Genomic DNA, 19,824 nt, shown 5'->3' on the forward strand with positions numbered 1-19,824 from the left:
TGATGAGAATAAAGGGAAAATTCCAATGGACACACAAAGTATAAAGTTCAGTGGCAAAAGATAAGGAAATTTTGGGAGATGGTTAAACAGTGAAGGATAACACACAGCTCCCAGAATGGCATTAACTCCCAGAGCCTTACTTCCCTGCAAGGACATAGGATCGTAGCTACTGCCAGCTGCTCAGAGCAAGAGGCCCCCAGGTGAGAGGCCTTTGCCGTTTTCACAGGGATATGACACCCTCCTGGGTTCCCCTCTCATCTGTCTTTTGAGAAGCCTGGCTAGAGTTCTGGCTGACCACAAGGAACAAGCAAATAGTGACATAAGCTCAGCCCAGTCCCAGGAACTGGCCATGAGAATGGATGAAGAGACGGTTATTTCTTCAGGCACGTCCCTCAGCAGGTCCAGGCTTCAGCCTGTCCAGGTCTACACTTGCACAGACCTAATTTCTTTAACTCTCAGACTTGCCCACAAAGTCGTCATGGATATTGTGAAAGGTAGTCACCTATTCTATTAGATAGCCCCTGAGAGGTGGTGATTTGTCAAGGTCGGGAACCACCTCTGTCTAATGCCACAGCTTAAGCACTTTTTATCAGACCCTCCCAAAATACCTCTGGGTTTTTGTATATATGGATTTCCCTTCAGTCCCTTGATTAAAATTCATTTCATAAATGTCCATTTTGTCTTTTAGAACTTCAGGACTTTTGTTTTTCTTTAATGTCACTCAAGATATTGAAGGGCAAGTGTTGACCTTTAAAACAAGAGAACATAAGGGCAGGGAGATCTGATAGGACAGCTGGGCAGCTGGTTGGTGGCTGGCTGCTTTCAGGGACAAATAGGAGCAGTGTCCAACAATATGTATTTGTCCTGCATGGTTGGACCTCATCTCCATCTCTGCATCTCCACACTAATCTGCAGAGGAAGATACGACAGCAGGTTGTACAAAATTATGAGAGAAACCTCCCACCCAGTCCTCCTCATTCACCCCTCCCAAACCTCTTGATTCATTAATCGATACAACAAATGTTGAGAGTGTGCTGAGTGCAGGCACTGCTCTAGATAATGAAGATACAGCTGTGGGGAGAAAGGGCAGGCCTGCCTTTCGTTCTAATGGAGAATGAGAAGATAAACAATAAGAAAAATGAGGGCTAGAGAGTTGCAGGGGGTAGTTTGCAATTTTAAATCAAATTTAAAATGAGCCTAAGGATATCTTGGGGCACAAATTTCCGGGAAGCAGCTGGTACAAAGGCCCAGAGGCCAGAGCATTTGTATTTGAGAGCCAAGCAACGGGGTCAGTGTCCTGGAGCAAAGTGAGGGGACCAGAATTAGGGAATGCAGTCTGAGAGATAATGAGAAAAGGATTCTGATCATGCAGGGCCTTGGAGGCCATAATAAAGACTCCGGTTTTTAACCTTATGAGATGGGGAGCATTGGAAAGCTAGGAGCACAGGAGTGTCATGATATAATTTCTGCTCAAAGGATTGCCCTGGCTACCCTCCTTGGACTAAATTGGAGGCAAGGGCAGAGCGGTGATACCTGTAAGGTTGCCATAACTGTTATCCAGATGAGACATGATGTCGGCTGGGAGTAATAAGGTAGTTGTGAGAAATGTTATATTTTGTAACTAGATCCAGTAGGATTTATTGGTGGGTTGAATATATGATATGAGGGAAAAGATGGAGACAGATGGCCCCAGAGCTTTTGACCTGAGACACTATCACAGTGGAACTGCCATTCGATCATAGAACAGAGTCAGGGAATGCCTGGAGTCCTGCTGAACACTGTTCCTTCCGGCTGGGACTTACGGTGGGTCTCAGAAGTCTAATTAGGATTCCATCTGAGAGGCTTATAAATTTTACCTTTCTTTTAAATACGCCAAATAACAAATATTTCAAATTGCAAAGCAAAAAATTAAAAGATTTATTGAAATAGGATGACAGTATATGCCTAACACAATAAAGAATGTGACAATTATTATTTTTTACAAAGTATTTCATTCTTGCCTACGCGCGCCTAAGTGACTTGCCTGAGCATGAAAGCAAAAACAAAGCAAAACAATCTAACCCCCAAACTTGGTGCTACCTAAGAACTTTCATGAGGCAACCGTAACTGATTTTTTTAAAAAAGATATATCTTTATTGATTTCAGAGAGAGGAAGGGAGAGGGAGAGAGAGAGACAGAAACATCAACGATGAGAGAGTCATTGATCGGCTGCCCCCTGCACACCCCCGACTGGGGATCGAGCCCGCAACCCGGGCATGCGTCCTGACGGGGAATCGAACAGTGATCTCCTGGATCCTAGGTCACGCCTGGATCCTAGGTCACCACTGAGCCACGCCTGGCCGGGCAGCCGTGACTGATTTTAAATCAGGCTTCAGAACTGCTGAATTTCATAAACATAAATGCCGTCGGCCACACACAATCCTTACTGCTCACCCATCTCACTACTCTCAACTCCCCTTCAAAAGGACAAAAGGCAAAAAAGATAGTAAGGGGGGGAAAGCATAATTCAAAAACATAGGTTAAAGTAATTTCTTTTTGTCTCTAGATTTATGCTCAAATTTTTTCTGACCACAAGGGAAAGCAGTGAAACCAATTCTCCAGCTCTTGTGCCTCTTGCTCTCTTCCTCCATGCACTTCTAAATAATTTTTAACCCATTTGTTACTGTGTATAACTATATATAACCAGAAGCACTTACTATATTTTTACCACATTTTGAAGCAATTTTCATGAGGAATTGTGCAAATGTTCTCTAATATATACCTCCTCACAAGAAAAACAGCCTTAAACAGATATGTAAGACTAAGCCCAAAGAGAAGAAGGCAGCTTTCTGTTGATTACACCGAGCCTTAGGTCACACACCTTTGTGGGGGGGCACTGCAACTTCTAGGAAGTTGTTGGAGGGCTTTAACTGGCCCTACAATCTCTGCTAACATCAGGCCCTCTCCCAAGTAAACCTATCACCCACTGAGTGCTTTAAGCTTCAGGCAAATTCTCTACCTGGTACTCAACCATTCCCCATGTCCCCAGTCAAACTGTCATTTATAAGATCCTTGTACATAGAAATTATGAATGTGCGACCGGCCAGAGACCCTTCCTCGGGAGGGTAGAGTAGTGAGTATGGTATAAATTGGAGTTAAGATTTCTATTTTACTTTGTTGCTGAAATATATTATACTTGATTTTGAGACTATGGTTAAATTCTTCTAAGGCAATATTAAGAAACAAAACAAAAACAGAAAAGAAAACCTTAATGTGAGTATGTGCTAAATGAGGGAAATTATATTGAGTAGGTATCCTTTGGTATTTAGATGTTGTTGTGGATAATCTTAATCTAGATATTAATCCAGAGATCACGAGGTTCTTTGCAAATACTGTTCTTATTTACATAGATTAAAAAAGTGGTTCATTAAGTAGAAATAATTTATATAGAAAATAAATGTATGAAAAAATATATTTATGTAAAAGAAATATATGGGAAAATATTCATTCATGCAAAAATTCCATTCATATAAAAGTTGGCATATCTATGTCAAATTGTCTCAATGAAGAGTGAAAAAGATTGCTTCATGGTTGCTGGTCTGTAATGCTATTTGTCAAAAATTACTTTAACAACAGTTTGTTAAATGCCTACTATTCCTTGGTTCTTAAATTTTTTAGAAGAGTGGAGATTGTTGTGAGGGATGTTACATTCAGAAGTAAAGCTCTGTATTTCATAGAGCCCTTATTCTCTGCCTCTTCTTTAAATTCTAGTGTGTTATTTGGGGCGGGGGGGGGCATGTTGCTTACATTTAGTTTACAAATGAAATATAAAGGAAGAAAGAATGGATGAAGAAAGAAGTCCCAGAAGTGTAACATTGCTTTAGGAAAAACAGAAACAATTTCCAGTGAGAGCCTTCAAACATGAGCCACCCCATCCTGAGAGCTTTCGGGGTGAGCAGCCGCGCGGGTTAAGGAATTCGCACGCATCGCTCTTGGCTCCTCTGACTTCTCCTGCCCAGCACGGGCTGGTAGATTTCGGCCACTGCGCAGTAACCAGTGTGAGGCGTGACAGCTTCGATTTCAACCACTCTGCGGGCTCCTTCATATACCTTTTGCTCCTATACACAAGGGAAAAGAAAAGAGATGATAAGTGGTTTTCAGTAATGCACTGATTTGCTGTATTTTTGATAGAATTAGAAAGTTGTTCGTGGTCACAGTAGTAGATGGGCGGTAGGGTTTCTTCCAGACACATCGTTCTCCAGAGTCCTGGAACGCGGCCTGATCAAGAGGCAGGTCGAGTGGCTGTGTAGGTACATGAGGGCCCCTGGTTGACTGATCCAGTGGTCAGTCTCTTTTTCAAGAATTAGAACTGTGCAGCGAGGAGAACTGAGTAGATTTGGAGACAGCTGTAGATGTGCAACATGTGACCACAGAGAGGCAGAGTGGGGCTCTTGAAGACTTATTTCTCCATTTCTCCTTCCCAGCCATTGCAAAGCCTGCGAGCGCTTTACTTCTTGCTTCTGGCTGTCCCCAAGATTGCTTGTTATTTCCTAATTAAACTCCTCCCCTCTGCTTATCTATTTTCTACTTGAACAGGTTTGAATGGGGCTCTTTTCCTTAGAACTTAAGGAACCCTGTCTTAGATCGCCACCCAAAATAAGATTCAGTTAACCACCAAATCTAGATAAAGGTGCTGACAATGAATGAAAATATCATAGCAAATGGGCACAAATATGTAATGCTCTGATTCAGAAGCCACTTTAAAATAAGGTGTAGAAAGCCCGTAAAGACAAGTGGAATTAACTATTATTAATACCAGTTTTTAGATATGCAGGGATGATCCAGTGGAGACAAGCTGAGAGACTGCAAACACACACACACACACACACACACACACACACACACACACACACACACATTCTGAAGGTAATGCCAAGCATGACTTCCTTTTCAGTGAGGGTGGAGGTGAGAAGGAACTAAAAATATATATAAGGAAAAATAAGAAGGGATAGAGTAGCAAGAGAGAAGACACATTTTATGGCTAAAATGTTAGTCAAATGAACAACAGAAAAAAAATACCAGACATCTATTCATCTAAACTTACCTTTTCTAGTGAATTGTTAATTATAAAGACTCGGTATACTAGCTCATAGTAATTTTCCATGGATACATTTTTTCCGTTCTGGTTTCTATATGGTATATTTGGAGCATGGAGAATCACCAACAAGGATCCATTAACTTGGGTTATATTCATAACTGGAGGATCTATTTTTGCTGGAGAAAGAATAGGAAATTTTGATAAGTCATTTTTAAAAATGTAGTATTTCACATGGATACATTATGCGTAATAACAAATCATCATTAAATTCAGAGATCTGGCAAAAATCGTGAAGAGAAACTGCTGATACCTAAAGTATAAATATCTGAGAAGTTTCTTTGAAGATGGTTTTTTATTTGTAAAGACTAATAGATTCTGTTTCAGCTTTAAGAGTACATTTATCAATCATTTTCACAGCCTGCAGTGATTGTTTTGGAAAATGAAGTCTCAAATTTTGTTTTTTGATTATATCTTTATTCCCTCTGTTATATTATTTAACTTATTTTATCTGCTTTCAGTATTACAATACTTGACGTGCTGAATGGCTTAGCCCTGCTGCTTCCGAACTTGCTTGTGTTGATTTGTTTCCTTGAGCTTTTATTGTGAGCACATGTTTAGAAGTTGGTTCTTCCTTTTATGTTGATTTGGTTTGAGTTTTTTATTTTAAATAAACTTTTTATTTACCTATAATATAGATATAGACAAAAAATTAAATCATGAGGATACAGGTCAACAAATTATATAGCTACCACCCATATTAAGAAATAGGACATTGCTAACACCCAGAAACCTATTCATGTTTCTTCCAATTAGTTAACCCCAGAAGATAACCACAATTGTTCTGACTTCTCTTACCATATATATATGGACTGAATTGTGTTACTCTCAAATTCATAGTTTGAAGTCCTAACCCCTAGTACCTTGAAATGTGACTGTAGTTGGGGATGGGGCCTTTAAAGAGGTAATTAAGGTAAAATGAAGTCATATGGATGGTATGGATGGGCCCTAATCCAAAATGACTGGTGTCCTTGTCAGAAGATGTGGGCATGTGCAAGCACAGAGGGATGACCATGTGAGGACACAGCAAGAAGACAGCCATCTATAAGTCTAGGAGAGAGTTCTCAGAAGAAATCAACCCTGCTGACACCTTGATCTTGGACTTCTAGTCTTCAGGACTAGAAGACTAAGTTTCTGTCGTTTAAGCCACCCAGTCTGTGGTATTTTGCTAAGGCAGCCCTAGTAAACTAATACACAATATACGTATTTATCCACTGTGTTGCATGTATCAATAGTTTGTTCTTTTAATTGCTGTGTGGTATTTAATTGTGTGAATATCACAGTATGTTATGTTATTCACAGACTTTTAGATGGTTTTTAGTTTTTTAATATTATGAGTGAAATTGCTATGTACATTCTTGTACATGTCATTTGGGAAATAGGCATTTTGTTGGGAATATAACTAAGAGTAGACTTGCTGGGTGATAGAGTTTATATACATATGTCTAGCTTGTATAGACATTGCCAGTTTTCCACAGTGGATACACCAATTTATGTTCCCTTCAGCACTATATGAAAGTTCCAGTTTTTTGCATTCTTTCTAACATTTAGCATTATCTCAAAAATTTTTACTTTTAGCCATTCTGGTAAGTGTATATAATGATTCTTTGTGTTTTTAGATTATATTTCCTGATGACTAATGGAATTTCATATGTTTATGGCATATTTGGATATCATCTTTTGTCAAGAGCCTGGTCAAATTTTTTGCCCATTTTAAATTTGTCATCTTTTTATTATTGATTTGTAAGAGTTCTTTTTACATTCTAGACATAGCCCTTTGTCAAATATGTGCATTGTACATATCTTCTCTCTGTAGTTTGCATTTTCATAATTTTAATGGTATATTTTGAAAAACAGAAGTTTGTAATTTTAGTGTAGTCCAATTTATAATTATTTCCTTCATCATTAGTACTTTTGAGGGTCTACCTACTCCAAAGTCATGAAAATATTCTCCCATGTTACATTATAGCATAGTAGTTAGCAAACATTTTCTGTAAAGGGACAGATAAATATTTTAGGCTTTGTAGACCATATACATCTCTGTTGTAACTCTAAGACTTTGCTATTGTAGTGGATGAAGTAGTTATAGAAAAAATGTAAATGAATGGCTTTGACTATGCTCGATAAAATTTCATTTACGAAACAGAAGCTGGTCAAATTGGACCCAAAGGCTGTAGTTACTGAGTTTTATTGTTGGTGTCCAGCCAGACTTGATTCCATTAATGGGTGATATAGGAGACCAAGATTTATTGTTTCCCAATTGATCCAGTCTCACTTGTTAAAAAGACCATAGTTACTCTGCTGAACTGTGCCAAGGACATAGATCAAATGATCATATTTGTGTAGTGTTGCTTTTGAACTCTCGTTTAATAATGTATTTTGGCTTTGCTTCTACAAGGTGTCCTTTGGCACTGTAACCTGGCACTACCTCAAGTTTCAGCAACATGAAAGTTGAATATATTGGAATCTCAGACCTTTTTGAACTTAGGAAATTCTTGATTCCTAACAGAGTCAAAACTGAAACATACACCCTTCTTTGTTTCTTCTCTTTGATGGCAAGGCTTTTCTGAGTCTGCTCTTTTATAGAGAATTGTTGGTGCAATGGATTGGGCTTGAATCGCAAGTTATTTCAAGATACGATGTGCTGGATACCATGGATTGGTTTGCTAAATTCTCATTCCGCTCCTACTAGCTGAAAAATTAGAAAACTAAATATGCCTTTTTCTACACTCCATTGCATCTAGCATTTTGCCTGTGATCCAATTAACTTGGCTCCAGTGGGACATTGCACCAGTTAGATCATTAGGGTGAGATTTGGAAGGCAAGTGAGGTAATAATGCTGCCAAGTTTTAAGATACATCTTCTTTTATCTTTCCCTGACGGTAACTGCAAACTGGAGAAAGGTAAGTACAGACCTTTTGGCCAATAATGGACCCTGATTCTGAGTTGATAATAATCCTTGGGGACTCAGAATGCACTGTGGGCTCTTGCAGCTGTCAGGTAATAAAAGCAAATTCAGTGAGATACACACAACAACTGACAGAATCAATTTCCATTTTGGTTTTCTGAGCTGTGGCATGAAAGTTATTAAGGGATGAAAGGACAAATGGAAGCCAATGGAATTCTTCCTTTGAACAAAATAGAAAATCAAAAGTACTGTTGTATCCCTGGGAAAACTGTAGAGATGCGTGCATCAAAAACACCTTGCATGATACAGAGTAGTGAGATGTATTTGAATTATACCTTCATTTATTTGAATTATACCCTCACCCCCCAAAAAATATTGAATAATAAAAGGGATAATTGTAAATGTACTGACTCCAGTGGTGACTGTGGTGTGATTTCTGTTCATTACAGTGACTCTGTTTTGGAGCCAATCAACACAGCCTTTAATATAGTTACTGCTTTAGAGAATGATTTTTTCCCTTTCTTTGCCCAATAATTAAAAAGCATCAGAACAGTTTCCTTTCACTTGGCTTTCATTGTCATCCTGGCTCTTTGTCACATATAATCTACAGAGTCATTGATTCTTTCACAGGATATCATATTGGCCCACTAAGTTGATCACACGATACTGATTGCATTTGGTGTGCCTGACATCCTAGGCACTATAGCTACTTTAGTAAGATACATGGAAGCAGAATGTTGGAGCTAAATTTCCTTTGATGTTTGTTGAGACATTTCCTCTCACGTGAAGAGCAAGTTGCTTTGCTTTGCATCCCTATTACCAGGAAACATTCACTGGGCTTGTTAGACCTCTGTGAATCTTGGATGAAACACACACCACATTTATTTGTGCTGTGCATTTTCAAAATATCCCATGAGCTTTTGAGCTTTGATTCTCCACATTCTCAGCAACACTTACCTGACATTTTATAATAAAAGAGTCAGGTAAGTGTTGCTGAGAATGTGGAGAAATCAGACCCTCCTACAGTGCTGATGGGAATGTAAAATGGTACAGCTGCTTTGGAAAATAGTCTGGCAGTACCTCAAATGATTAAACATAGAATTACCATGTGACCCAGCAATTTCATTCCTAAGGTATATGCCACAAAGAAATAAAAATGTATGTGTATATGAAAACTTGTACATGGAAGTCTATAGGAGCACTATTCATAATGGCCAAAAGGTGAAAACAACTCAGATGTTCAACTGAGGGATGGATAAACAAAATGTGGTATATCCATATACTGGGACGTCATTCAGCCACAAAAAGAAAGGAAGTACTAAAATATGATGCAACATAGATGAACTTTGAACATATTATAATAAGTAAAAAAGGCCAGTCACCAAGACCACATATTATATGATTCCATTCATACGAAATGTCAAGAACAGGGAACTTGCCCTGGCCGGTTTGACTTAGTGGTTAGAGCACTGTACTGCGGACTGAAGGGTACTGGGTTCAATTCCAGCCAAAGGCACATACTTTGGTTGCAGGCTTGATCCCCGGACCAGGCCCAGGCTCATGCAGGAGGCAATGAATCGATGTTTCTCTCTGTCTCTCTCTCTCTCTCTCTCTCTGTCTCTCTCTCTCTCTCTCCCTTTTATGCTCTCTGAAAAGCAATGGAAAAAATATCCTCGGGTGAGGATTTAAAAAAAAAAATAAAAGAACAGGGAACTTTATAGAGACAGAAAGTAGATTAGTGGTTGCCTAGGGCTGAAAGGCTAGAGCGGTAAAGGAAGATGAGGGCGATAGCCAATGTGTACGGAGTTTCTTTTTGAGATAATGAAATGTTCTAAAATTGAGTGTGAGTGATGTATGAACCTGTGAATATGCTAAACAAATTGAATTGTACACATTATATGGGTAATTATAAGGGGTGTTTTAAAAAATCTAGATGAGAGCAGTGAAGGCCTATTTCTCCAGTGTCCCATACTTGCTTGATAGGCTTATGAACAAAATGGTTGGGTGAAATGGATGGAGGCTATATATAGACTCAACAACATGGACTTCCTCTTGCCAAGGCTGGATGACACTTCTGAGTGTCCAGTTTTCCAGTATGATGAACCAACTCTGGTAATAGGTCATTTGGTATATTTTGATTCCTTTCAACAGGGAGGGGACAAGTAACACTGCAGTAGACACTTCTGATTGCAGATTTCTCTTCCCTGCTTCAGTGCTTTTATCAGCAGTCCCCCTGACCACCCCCCTCCATGGATGTAATGAATGCCTTATTCATGAGCATGGTACCCCACGATACTTTGCTTATGACAGAAGACTAAGTTAATGTGGAAAAAGTGAAATCTTACCATATATCCTATCTCAGCAGCCCATGGCTTATAGGAAAGTAAAGTGGATAGTTGAAAATTCAGTTTGGGTGACAGCACCTTGGGAAGTTGTCCGTGAATTGGTATATGCTCTAATCTTGTGACCAATATATGGCACTATTTCTTCCATCCAAAGAATTCACTGGTTTGTGATACAAGATGTGGGAGGGAGTCATGGAGGCAATTCTCATAGTGAATGACTCACAAAACATTTGTTTCCTGTACACTTGACCCTTAATCCTTCTGGGTTATAACAAAATGGTTTCAAAGATCTGAAAGTTAAGGCTGTCTTCTAACTAGTTGAAGCTCTTGGTGCTATTTAACCAACAAGGAGAATATGAGGTCCTTCTGTTGTCTAGGACGATTGGTTCTGATTACCCAGGGAAATAGAGATGCTAGAGATACAGTGGGGTTGAGGAGAAGTATGCTTGGTCTCTTGTGAGGGGCCTCTTAGAATCCTCTATTTTGTGATAAAAATTAATGTAAGATTATGTCAAGCTTACACAGGAAAGACCAAAAGGACCCACACTCCTCAAGACTGAAGAGTTGAGGTGCTGGCAGGAAAGAAAGTGAACATTGAGTTAATAATGAGAGAAGAAGTTATAAATATTAACTACAGCTTCGTGATTGGTTGCAATTATGAGGACTACAATAAGTACCACATTTTCTTTCTTGTTTTGTTTCTTGTTATGTATGTTTTATACATGTACATTAAACACTTTTTTCTTTCTCTTTGTCTACTCTTTTGTATAAGGTCTGTTGGTAATGATTTGTTTTATAATTTACATCTTTGATTATATTATTATTATTATTATTATGGGATTATCACTGAATTAGGAAAAGACCATACGTTATGGCGATACGGATACGAGAGCGAACTTTTGGTCTCCCCTTTGGGGAGGTAGCTAAAAGTCGTAATTTCCTCAAAAGAAAATTCTTCTAATGAGTATTTTCAGGAACTTGACCTCCATGCTTAGGAAGGGCCTAGGGGATACAACTCCTTTCTGCTGTCTAAACCTCCTTTTGTTACCTAGGAGGTAACAATCTGGCAGAGGGATAGAGTGTCGGCTTTGTAGTCAGAGGCAGCAGAATTTGAATCCTGGTGTCAGTAATATAGGCTGTGAGACCTGGGCCACTACTGAAGCTTCTGTGCCTTGATTTCCTGGGAAGTAAGGATGGTGACAACCATCTTCTAGCGTTGTCCTGAGTATCAGATCAAGTGAGATGTTGGTGTGGACCTCCGCAAAGCACAAAGCCTCCCAAACAGCCTCGCTCTATGAGGGCTATTCAAGGGCAGGAAAAGCAAATGCAAAGAAACTCCATGGAACTCACTTTCCCACCAGGGAGTGAACCGCTGTGTCATGGTCCAGCTTGAGTGGGTCCCAGCCACGCCGGTCCTCACCCTTCCGTAATAAGCCTCCTGTACATCTGAGGTTTCATCGGTAAGGTCACAAAAGAATTCTTGAATACCCCAACAGTCCTCTTTATTTTTCCACTGTTTCTGTCCATACCTATAGAAGGGAAAAGACAAATATTTGAGTTTCTTCTTTCCATTGGAGGAGTCTGCAGTCTTATCAGTCTATTAATTTTTTAGGCTGGTTGAAAATTGCTCTCCAATATCAATTCTACTGTGAAAGCTGGTGGCTACTCTTAACTATTCTTAAAAAGATTTCTTCTTGTTAACCAAATGGCTCTCTTGTTGAAAGATAAACTCAAACCTGACACCTTCTATATCACTAGCATAGGGTTTGTTTGTTTTTAAATATTTAGTGAAGTTTTTCTTCTGGTCTACGGACCAACTTCCATTTTTGAAAACCAGCTCTTCACGTCCTTTATGCTTCTGAGGTTTCAACTCTGTGGTTTCCTTCACTTCTCATCAGCTTGCTGTTGAGTAATGCGGCTGATTCTGAGAAGTTGCTACTTTTTTTTTTTTTTAATGTATCTTTCAGATAGAGGAAGGGAGAGGGAGAGAGAGATGGAAACATCAATGATAAGAGAGTCATTGATCGGCTGCCTCCTGCACCCCCCCCCCCCACCGGGGATCAATCCCGCAACCCGGGCATGTGCCCTGACCGGGATTCGAACCCCAATCGCCTGGATCCTAGGTCGATGCTCAATCACTAAGCCACGCCCGGCCGGGCAAGTTGCTACTGCTTTTGATCTCAGGTGATGGTCTTTATTAGAAGTTGAGTGGGGGTTGCAGTGAGGGCTATATAAGGAGTCCTTTAATAAGGAGCTGGAAGAGAGGGAGAGGTACCCATAAAAATAAAAAATAGGTAGTGAGGCAGAGGCAGATAGGTTGATTCATCTTGAGACTAGGGGATGGTGTAACAGCAAAAGGGAAGATTAATGCTCACTTCCTTACCAGTCACAAATCAGAGAAAATGCAGTAAGACAACGGTGGAAACAGAGACATTATTGATGAGACATTGTCCTTGCTAGCTGAATTTAACTGTAATGACTGGCCTCTCTTTTAATGTAATACCTTATTTTTTTGTCATATCCCATGTGAACTGGATAGAACTAAAGTGAAAGATTTCAAAAATATAAATCTGCATTGTGCTGTTGAAAATACCCCATAGCTAAGAATAGATCCAGGTAGTCTGAATTTTATCCAAGTTTAGGAGCCCTTTTTAAGAAAAGGTGTTACAAATATGAAATTCTTCCATGTTCCCTAAAATTTAACCTTCATGGTAAAACAACTTCTAACCCACATTTTATGCTGACCACAAATAGGCCCACTTTGGACCTATTTATACTACCCAAGGGGGTAGGAGGACAGGAAGAAAACCAATCCCAGCTTCCTACAGCTGGAAGCATCTCCAGCTATGCACAAATCTATTTTTGGAATGGAGAAATCTTTATAGTAAAGATCTATAAACTTTACCCAAATGTAAGAAAAGCAGCAGCAGTTAAAGACTGATAAACTTCTAAAAACATTCCTTCTGAAGTTAGTGAGAGGTTTATTAATGGAAAAATCAGACCTTGGGCCTACTGCATGCTGGAGAGACATGATGAGTTTATGGAAGAAAAATTGTTACAGTATTTTGGTCCATAGCTTCATCTGATTTTCTGAATTTCTAATGAAAAACCTTGAAAATTAAAACATAATAGCTCCTATCTCGTGCTCAGCCAGCACCGCAAACTATGTAAGAGAAGGAAGAGCCTCAACCCCCCCCAGGAAATGTATGAGTGGGAAAACCTGACATTTGCAAATCAGGAACCTCTGTTTCCAGGCCTCAGTCCAGGAAAGGAGTTGATTGTATCTGAGTTTTGGCAACGATCCCGCAGAACTAGCTTGAAGATTACATGAGAGGAACACGCAGCGGCACGTTCCAGTTTGTGCTCATGCTTACAGGAGTCATTAATTTTTGAAATGGATTTTCTAAATAGTAAAACACACTCTTAAAAAACGACTTTTAAGTTAAAAATATATTTTACACACTGACCATGTGTCCCACAACTTCTTTTTCAAGTATCAAAAGTGTCAACTTAGTTAAGTGCCTACAATATGCTAAGCAAGTTGGTTCCAACACTCACTTGACAAATACGCATTAAGCTGGACTCTGTTGTGACGCCAAAGGCTGAGCTGTAGGATCTTGTGCTGGGTTTTCAAGGGATGACTTATGTCCCTGACAGACTGTACATCATCATGCGTTTTATGTCACCAGGCAGCCTTCAGGGGAGACAAGACAATCCTGTCCCTACCTCTGCTTTTTCTCAACCTTTCTGAAACGGAATACATTTAGAGCAAACAAAAGGTGGTGGGTTCAATTCCCCATCAGGGCACATACCTAGGTTTCAGGTTCAATCCCTGGTTGGGGCACATATAGGAGGCAACTGATCCATGTTTCTCTCTCTCCCTTCCTCTCTCTAAAATCAGTGAAAACATATCCTTGGGTGAGGAGCAACGATAACATATTACTGGCCTGATAAATCTTGTCTACATATGTCATATATATGAATAACAATTTATTTGGACAAAAAATTATTGGGATAAATAAGTAAATTGTAATGAAAAATAAAATAAAAATTTTCTATTATAGTAACTTAAAAGAAAAGAAAGAAAGAAACTTAAAACAAGCTCAGATCCTAATGCTCTATTGCGTTCTAGAACATGTTCTCTCAGTGACCATGTCTATCAGCCAGAGGAAGCTCAAATTACTTACATTTTATATTGCACAAAGTAAATGCAGCTGTTGCTGGCACAAGCCCTCCCAGGCTGCCAGTGCAAAATGTTGTGAAAATTTCGGGACTGGAAATGTACTCTCTGAGGCATCAGAGACTTATGGGCTGGGTGAGTTTCTAAAATAATAAGAGAAAGAAAAACACTGAACATTGATATGAGCACCGTTGTTATAAGCAGTGGTTTTCGATATAATACATGAGTCAGGATTCCCTAAAGTAGTTGCTGTCAGTGCAGATGGTGGAAGTGGTGCCCAGAAATCAACATTTTGAATCTTTAATGTGATAGTTTTTATGCATGCTCAAGTTTCAGAACAGTTGTGTTTCAGACTATAAACACCTAAGTAACATACTCCCACTCCATTCCCAAACTGTAGAGGAAGTAAAGAACAGTGCAAAAATATTGTCCTTAGGCCCTTCCCTCATGGTGATGGATGTAATGACTGAGATGAAAGACCCACACCAAGGCCACTCGCCCACCTTCCTAGGAGCCACTATATTACTGCTACTCTGAGACAAAATTTTGCCTGGGATCAATTTTCGCTCCAGGACCTCAGCCCAGCACTCGGTTCCCCCTTTCTTAGGTTCTTGCTCAGTCTCTGTGTGCTGCCTCAGTGTCCTCTGTGTTCCAGGTAGGTCAGCCTTTGCTGTCCCACTCCCGAATGTCTGCACTTACCTGCCTACATCCTGGCTTCAAATTGCTCAGATAAACTGCTCCATGCTGTGGAGGGAGACTGGCCAAGACCCTGCTGTGGGCCTAGGGTCCCTGAGAAGGGTCTCGACAGCGATCATGGCAGGAAAGATAATTTTGCACTGGCATGGCCTGTGCTTTCTTCCTCAGCTCATGTGACATGGGTGGCCCAGTCTCACCTGTATTTAGTCGCATGGTGGCAAGAGACCTTGGACAAAATTTTATTCTAGAGTCTGAAGAAAACCAGAATGTCACCCTAAAATATGCCTCTTTGACATAAAAACCATTTTGAGCTGAAGGCAAGTGAGCAATAAAGGCAGGAAAAGTTTTTTCTACCTTCCCCCTTTTTCTGCCTAAAGGCAGGAAATAAATTCTTTTACTGGAGATAGACTCTTACAGCACCAGAGGGATCTGCCAACAAATCTAACTCCATTAGTTTCCTCTCCAAGATTTACTTTTCCAGAGTTTTCCACCCTTGGAAGCCTAACACTGCTTCCGTTAGTCCTGTCATGTCTCTACAAAGGAATTATTTTTTTCTGAAGATGCTACATGAGCTGGAATTCTAACTCGCCATTTCGAGTTACTCTGTTTAGGTTTCTCCTTCGCGATGTGCTCTGCTCCCATTAATGAGCTGTTTTTCTCTTGTTAATCTTTGTTTTCGTTAAAGCGTCCTCGCTGTAGACCTGAGATGGGCAGAGGTGAAGCTCTGCCTCCTCAGCAGGTTCCAAGGTCCTGAAGAGGGTAGGACGGTAGGAGGAAGCGGGTCGGGAAGCAGAGCCTGCCTTTCCCAGACCTCGAGTTCCTCCTGCCCCACCGTGGTGGGTGTGGTCCCCACCGAGGGTCTCTAGTCTGTCCCTTTTCCCGGAATACTCTTCCCTGGATTTCCACGTACCTCAAGTCTTTGCTCAAATATCATTGAGTTGGAAGCAAATACTCCTAAGCCCATGATCTCAGCTCTGAACATTCAAGATTTGTTATTTTCTAATATTTGTTGCTTTTTACCACCCAAATAGTGTTACTACTGTAATTCCGGGGGGGGGAGGGGGTCTTTATTTTGTGAATCTCCTTCAGTGCATCAAGTGACTATGTGTACTTGGAAAGAGCCTACTGCCACCATTTATTTTGCTCTCCAAAATTGCTACCTAATCACTCACTTAGTATTTAAACTCCCAGAAATTTTCATGAGATGACAGGCACAAATTCCGGAAGCCCTTGCCTGCAGTTGATCTGCTACCCTAAAGATAGATGGCTCAGTGCCCCTTATCTTGTCTGTCTATGGATCTCTTCTCATTTTTGTAACACAACCATCAAAATAATAGCAAATCACTCTGCACCAGATACTGAGGGCCTTCTACCTGCATTAACTCATTTAATCTGTTGGCTCTTCTATTGAAAAGGTACTAATGTCGTCTTCCGCTTACAGACTAAAAAACTAAGCCCTAGAGGGTTGAAGGAACTTGTGCAGAAGCAAACTCCAAGCCTGAGTGTTGCCACAGCAAACCAAGAACAAGGCCTCAGGAGAGAGGAGCTAACGGAAAAAAGCAAAACAACTAAAGGCTGGAGATACTTTTCCTTCCCCTCCTCCTTTCTCTCCTCCCAGCTGACATTCATTGAACATTGAACGTATATGAACATTAAACATGTATCAGGCATGGTGCTCAAAGCTTTACATTTTATTTCATTCCCACAACCACCAAATGAGGCAGGCATTTTTATTACTATATTTACAATAGGGAAACTGAGACTTAAAGAAGTTGCATACCTTCCCCAAGGATACATACACACCTGGTAAGATGCAGAGCCAGGATCATTTTGGTAGCACATGAATTCCTGCCATATTTTGCTAATTTAGTCCTTGGTATTACCAAGGACCAAAGGCATAGTCTTCACAATTCCATACATTTCTGGGAGATGGAGGCTTGAACTGTTTTTATGTTATCAGTCACTGGGTAACTGTACAGTTTCAGGAAAGTTACTTGAGCCACTTACACTGAGAGGTACCCATCTGTTAACTGGGGGTTCTAATGGCCTTGCTCAGAGATGTGTTGGGGTGATGATGGTCTCTGTTCTTGAAGAGTTCTCCATAAATACCAAGGGCACATTCTCACATGTTTTTTACTGTCTCTGTTCTGTGCCAGGCATTGCTCTAAGCACTTGGCATACATTAATTCATTTAATCTTCACAATACGTACAATTCCCATTGTACAGATAAGGAAATTGAGGCACAGGGACGTTAAGTCAATTGCCCCAGTTTTCCTAAAGAGTAAGTGGCAGAGCTGAAATCCAGAATCAGACAGTCTGGCTTAGGAGACTGCTTCTACCCACTATGCTGTGACATCCCCTGAAGGCCAAAGAAATGCTAAGGAGACAGAGATGGATGTGCATTTGTCCTGTATGAAGATTCTGCACCCACTAGCGTGCCTCCTCTTCAGTAGCTACTCCATAAGTCCTTGAGTTAAGCAGGCTGCAGATAGAAGCTGCCCCCATGTCTGTTCTGATCATTTCCTGACAGAAGCAAGCTGAACTCTTACAGAGCCTGGAAAAGCAGCAGTGACATTTCTAACAGTCCCTTGAGCACACCCAGGTGACAAAACTGTGAGCAATTAAAAAGAAATGAAGCACTCACTTACCTACTGCACCAGTCAGGAAGCCGGTGATGAGGAAGCCTAGGAAGCAGTGTTTAGGCGCCATGGCTGCGAGTGTGGCCGCCAGGCAGCCTGCGTTCCCCTGAATGAGAGCAGGGCTCTGAGCAGAAGAGGAAACTAGAATCCTCGTGCCGAGCATTCTCTCCTGAGCTCAACGTTCCTCGAAGCGAACGCAGATTTCATTTGTGAATGCATTTTGCTCTTAGGGAAATTATGAAAGTAAAGACTTGCTTCAAAAAACATTTGCTGTAAGTCACTTTGACGTGGAAGCTCGATTTTGCAGGGATTTGGGCTTCATTTGCTGTAAAAAGGCAAAAAAAACACTGAGGGTTGGCGGACCGGAGGGCAAGGTAGGGCAGGAATTGTGCAAGGCACTCACTGGGCCAGTGAATGGAGCAACTCATGAAATCTTAAGGGAATTTGGGCCCTGGAGGCAAAGAGGCTGATAGCTCGATTCTGAGTGCCGTGCTCGGCAGTTCCAGCTATCAGGGCCCCTGGCAGAGGTTCAAAGCAGGTGAGCTTTTCTGATGTTTTCCCTTTTCCTCCCCTATTGCTCTCTGACTAATCTCCCTGGGACACCTCATGCCCTTCACACCCTCTGGATTCTGCAGGACTCCCTGCCATACTTGTTGGGTATGAGCTCCACTCAAGTCATGCCTCTTCTTTTCTGTTCCCACCTTTGGTTCTCATGAATCTGATAAAGATTTTGAGTGATTTCTGAGTAAGTCAAACCAAATGAGTCTTTAAAAGGATGAATGTGGAGAAATCATTTTGAGCTACATTAGATCTTTTTCATCTCTTCTTGGAAATCTGATCAAACTAGGCCATCTGTTGTTTGCCCATGATTCATTACATCATCTTTTTTACCAAAAACAAGTAATCACATTTTTAGATGCACTAAAACTATACCTCAAAGCACAAAGAAAGTCAAAGATTTTTTTTTTTAAGAGACTCAAAAGAGGAAATATTTTCTGGCTGCTTTTTCCTCGTGTAGTCTTTTGCAAGTTCTTGGTACAATAGTCTCTTTAGTAAAGAATAGTGATAGCTGCTGAACAGACTCATTCATCCATCCATCCATCCATCCATCCATCCATCCATCCATCCATCCAATAACTTAACACATATTTGCAGCTCTATCATGTGCTCATGTCCTCAGTAGCAAGGCTGCAGCAGCAAATCAAATAGACATTGCCCCTGCCTTCCCAAAGCCTACTTCTAAAAGGGAAAGCAGACCTACTGCTTTCTAAAGAGAACACCAGGTTTTCCAGCACCTACATGCTGTGTCAGACTTCTGAAACTAGGCTCCTTATCTTCTTCCCCTCCAAGTGAAGTTTCCATTGCTTACAAGCTAACTTGGCTTTCCAAAACAGAACCTTGCAGCGTATCTGAGGTTCGTTCCCTTTGCACCTTCTTGGTGCTCCTTGTCTTCTAGCCTTCTCAGTAAGTGATTCTTCACTCACTTACTGATAGTACCCTCTGATCTGGATTTGCACTATTGATGTTCAGTATCTTCAACATCAATAGCTCTTGTTATTTTATTTTGTTTTATTATTTATGTTTTAGAGAGAGAGGAAAGAGAGGTAGAGAGATAGAAACATCAATGATGAGAGAGTCATTGATCGGCTGCCTCTTGCACGCCCCCTCCTGGAGATCAAGCCCGCAACCCGGGCATGTGCCCTGACTGGGAATCCAACCAGTGACCTCTTGGTGCATGGGTTGATGCTCAACCACTGAGCCACACCAGCTGGGCAGCAAAAGCTCTTGTTTTGAAGCAATCAAATTGCTCCAAATCCCAGTTAAGAAAAAAAGAAAAATACTTGAATTCAAGAATGAAATTGGGGTTTTTACTGGGTTACTGACTTTGTAGAACAAATAAAGGGAAATTGGGGGGGGGGAG

The 19,824-nt window shown here is 40.7% G+C and overlaps 1 protein-coding gene across 1 annotated transcript; it reads right to left on the reverse strand.

The window, feature by feature from the left end:
- Positions 1-3,947: 3,947 nt before the first annotated feature.
- On the reverse strand, positions 3,948-17,973 carry IL22RA2 (interleukin 22 receptor subunit alpha 2; the record flags this gene model as incomplete). The annotated part of the gene is made up of 5 exons (XM_081141151.1): positions 3,948-4,097; positions 5,084-5,253; positions 11,738-11,916; positions 14,575-14,710; positions 17,913-17,973. 5 exons carry the CDS (start codon positions 17,971-17,973, stop codon positions 3,948-3,950), a joined length of 696 nt encoding a protein of 231 aa, XP_080997277.1.
- Between the last annotated feature and the right edge of the window lie 1,851 nt (positions 17,974-19,824).

Source organism: Miniopterus schreibersii (genome assembly GCF_964146895.1).
Source record: "Miniopterus schreibersii genome assembly, chromosome: 6".
NCBI lineage: Eukaryota > Metazoa > Chordata > Mammalia > Chiroptera > Miniopteridae > Miniopterus > Miniopterus schreibersii.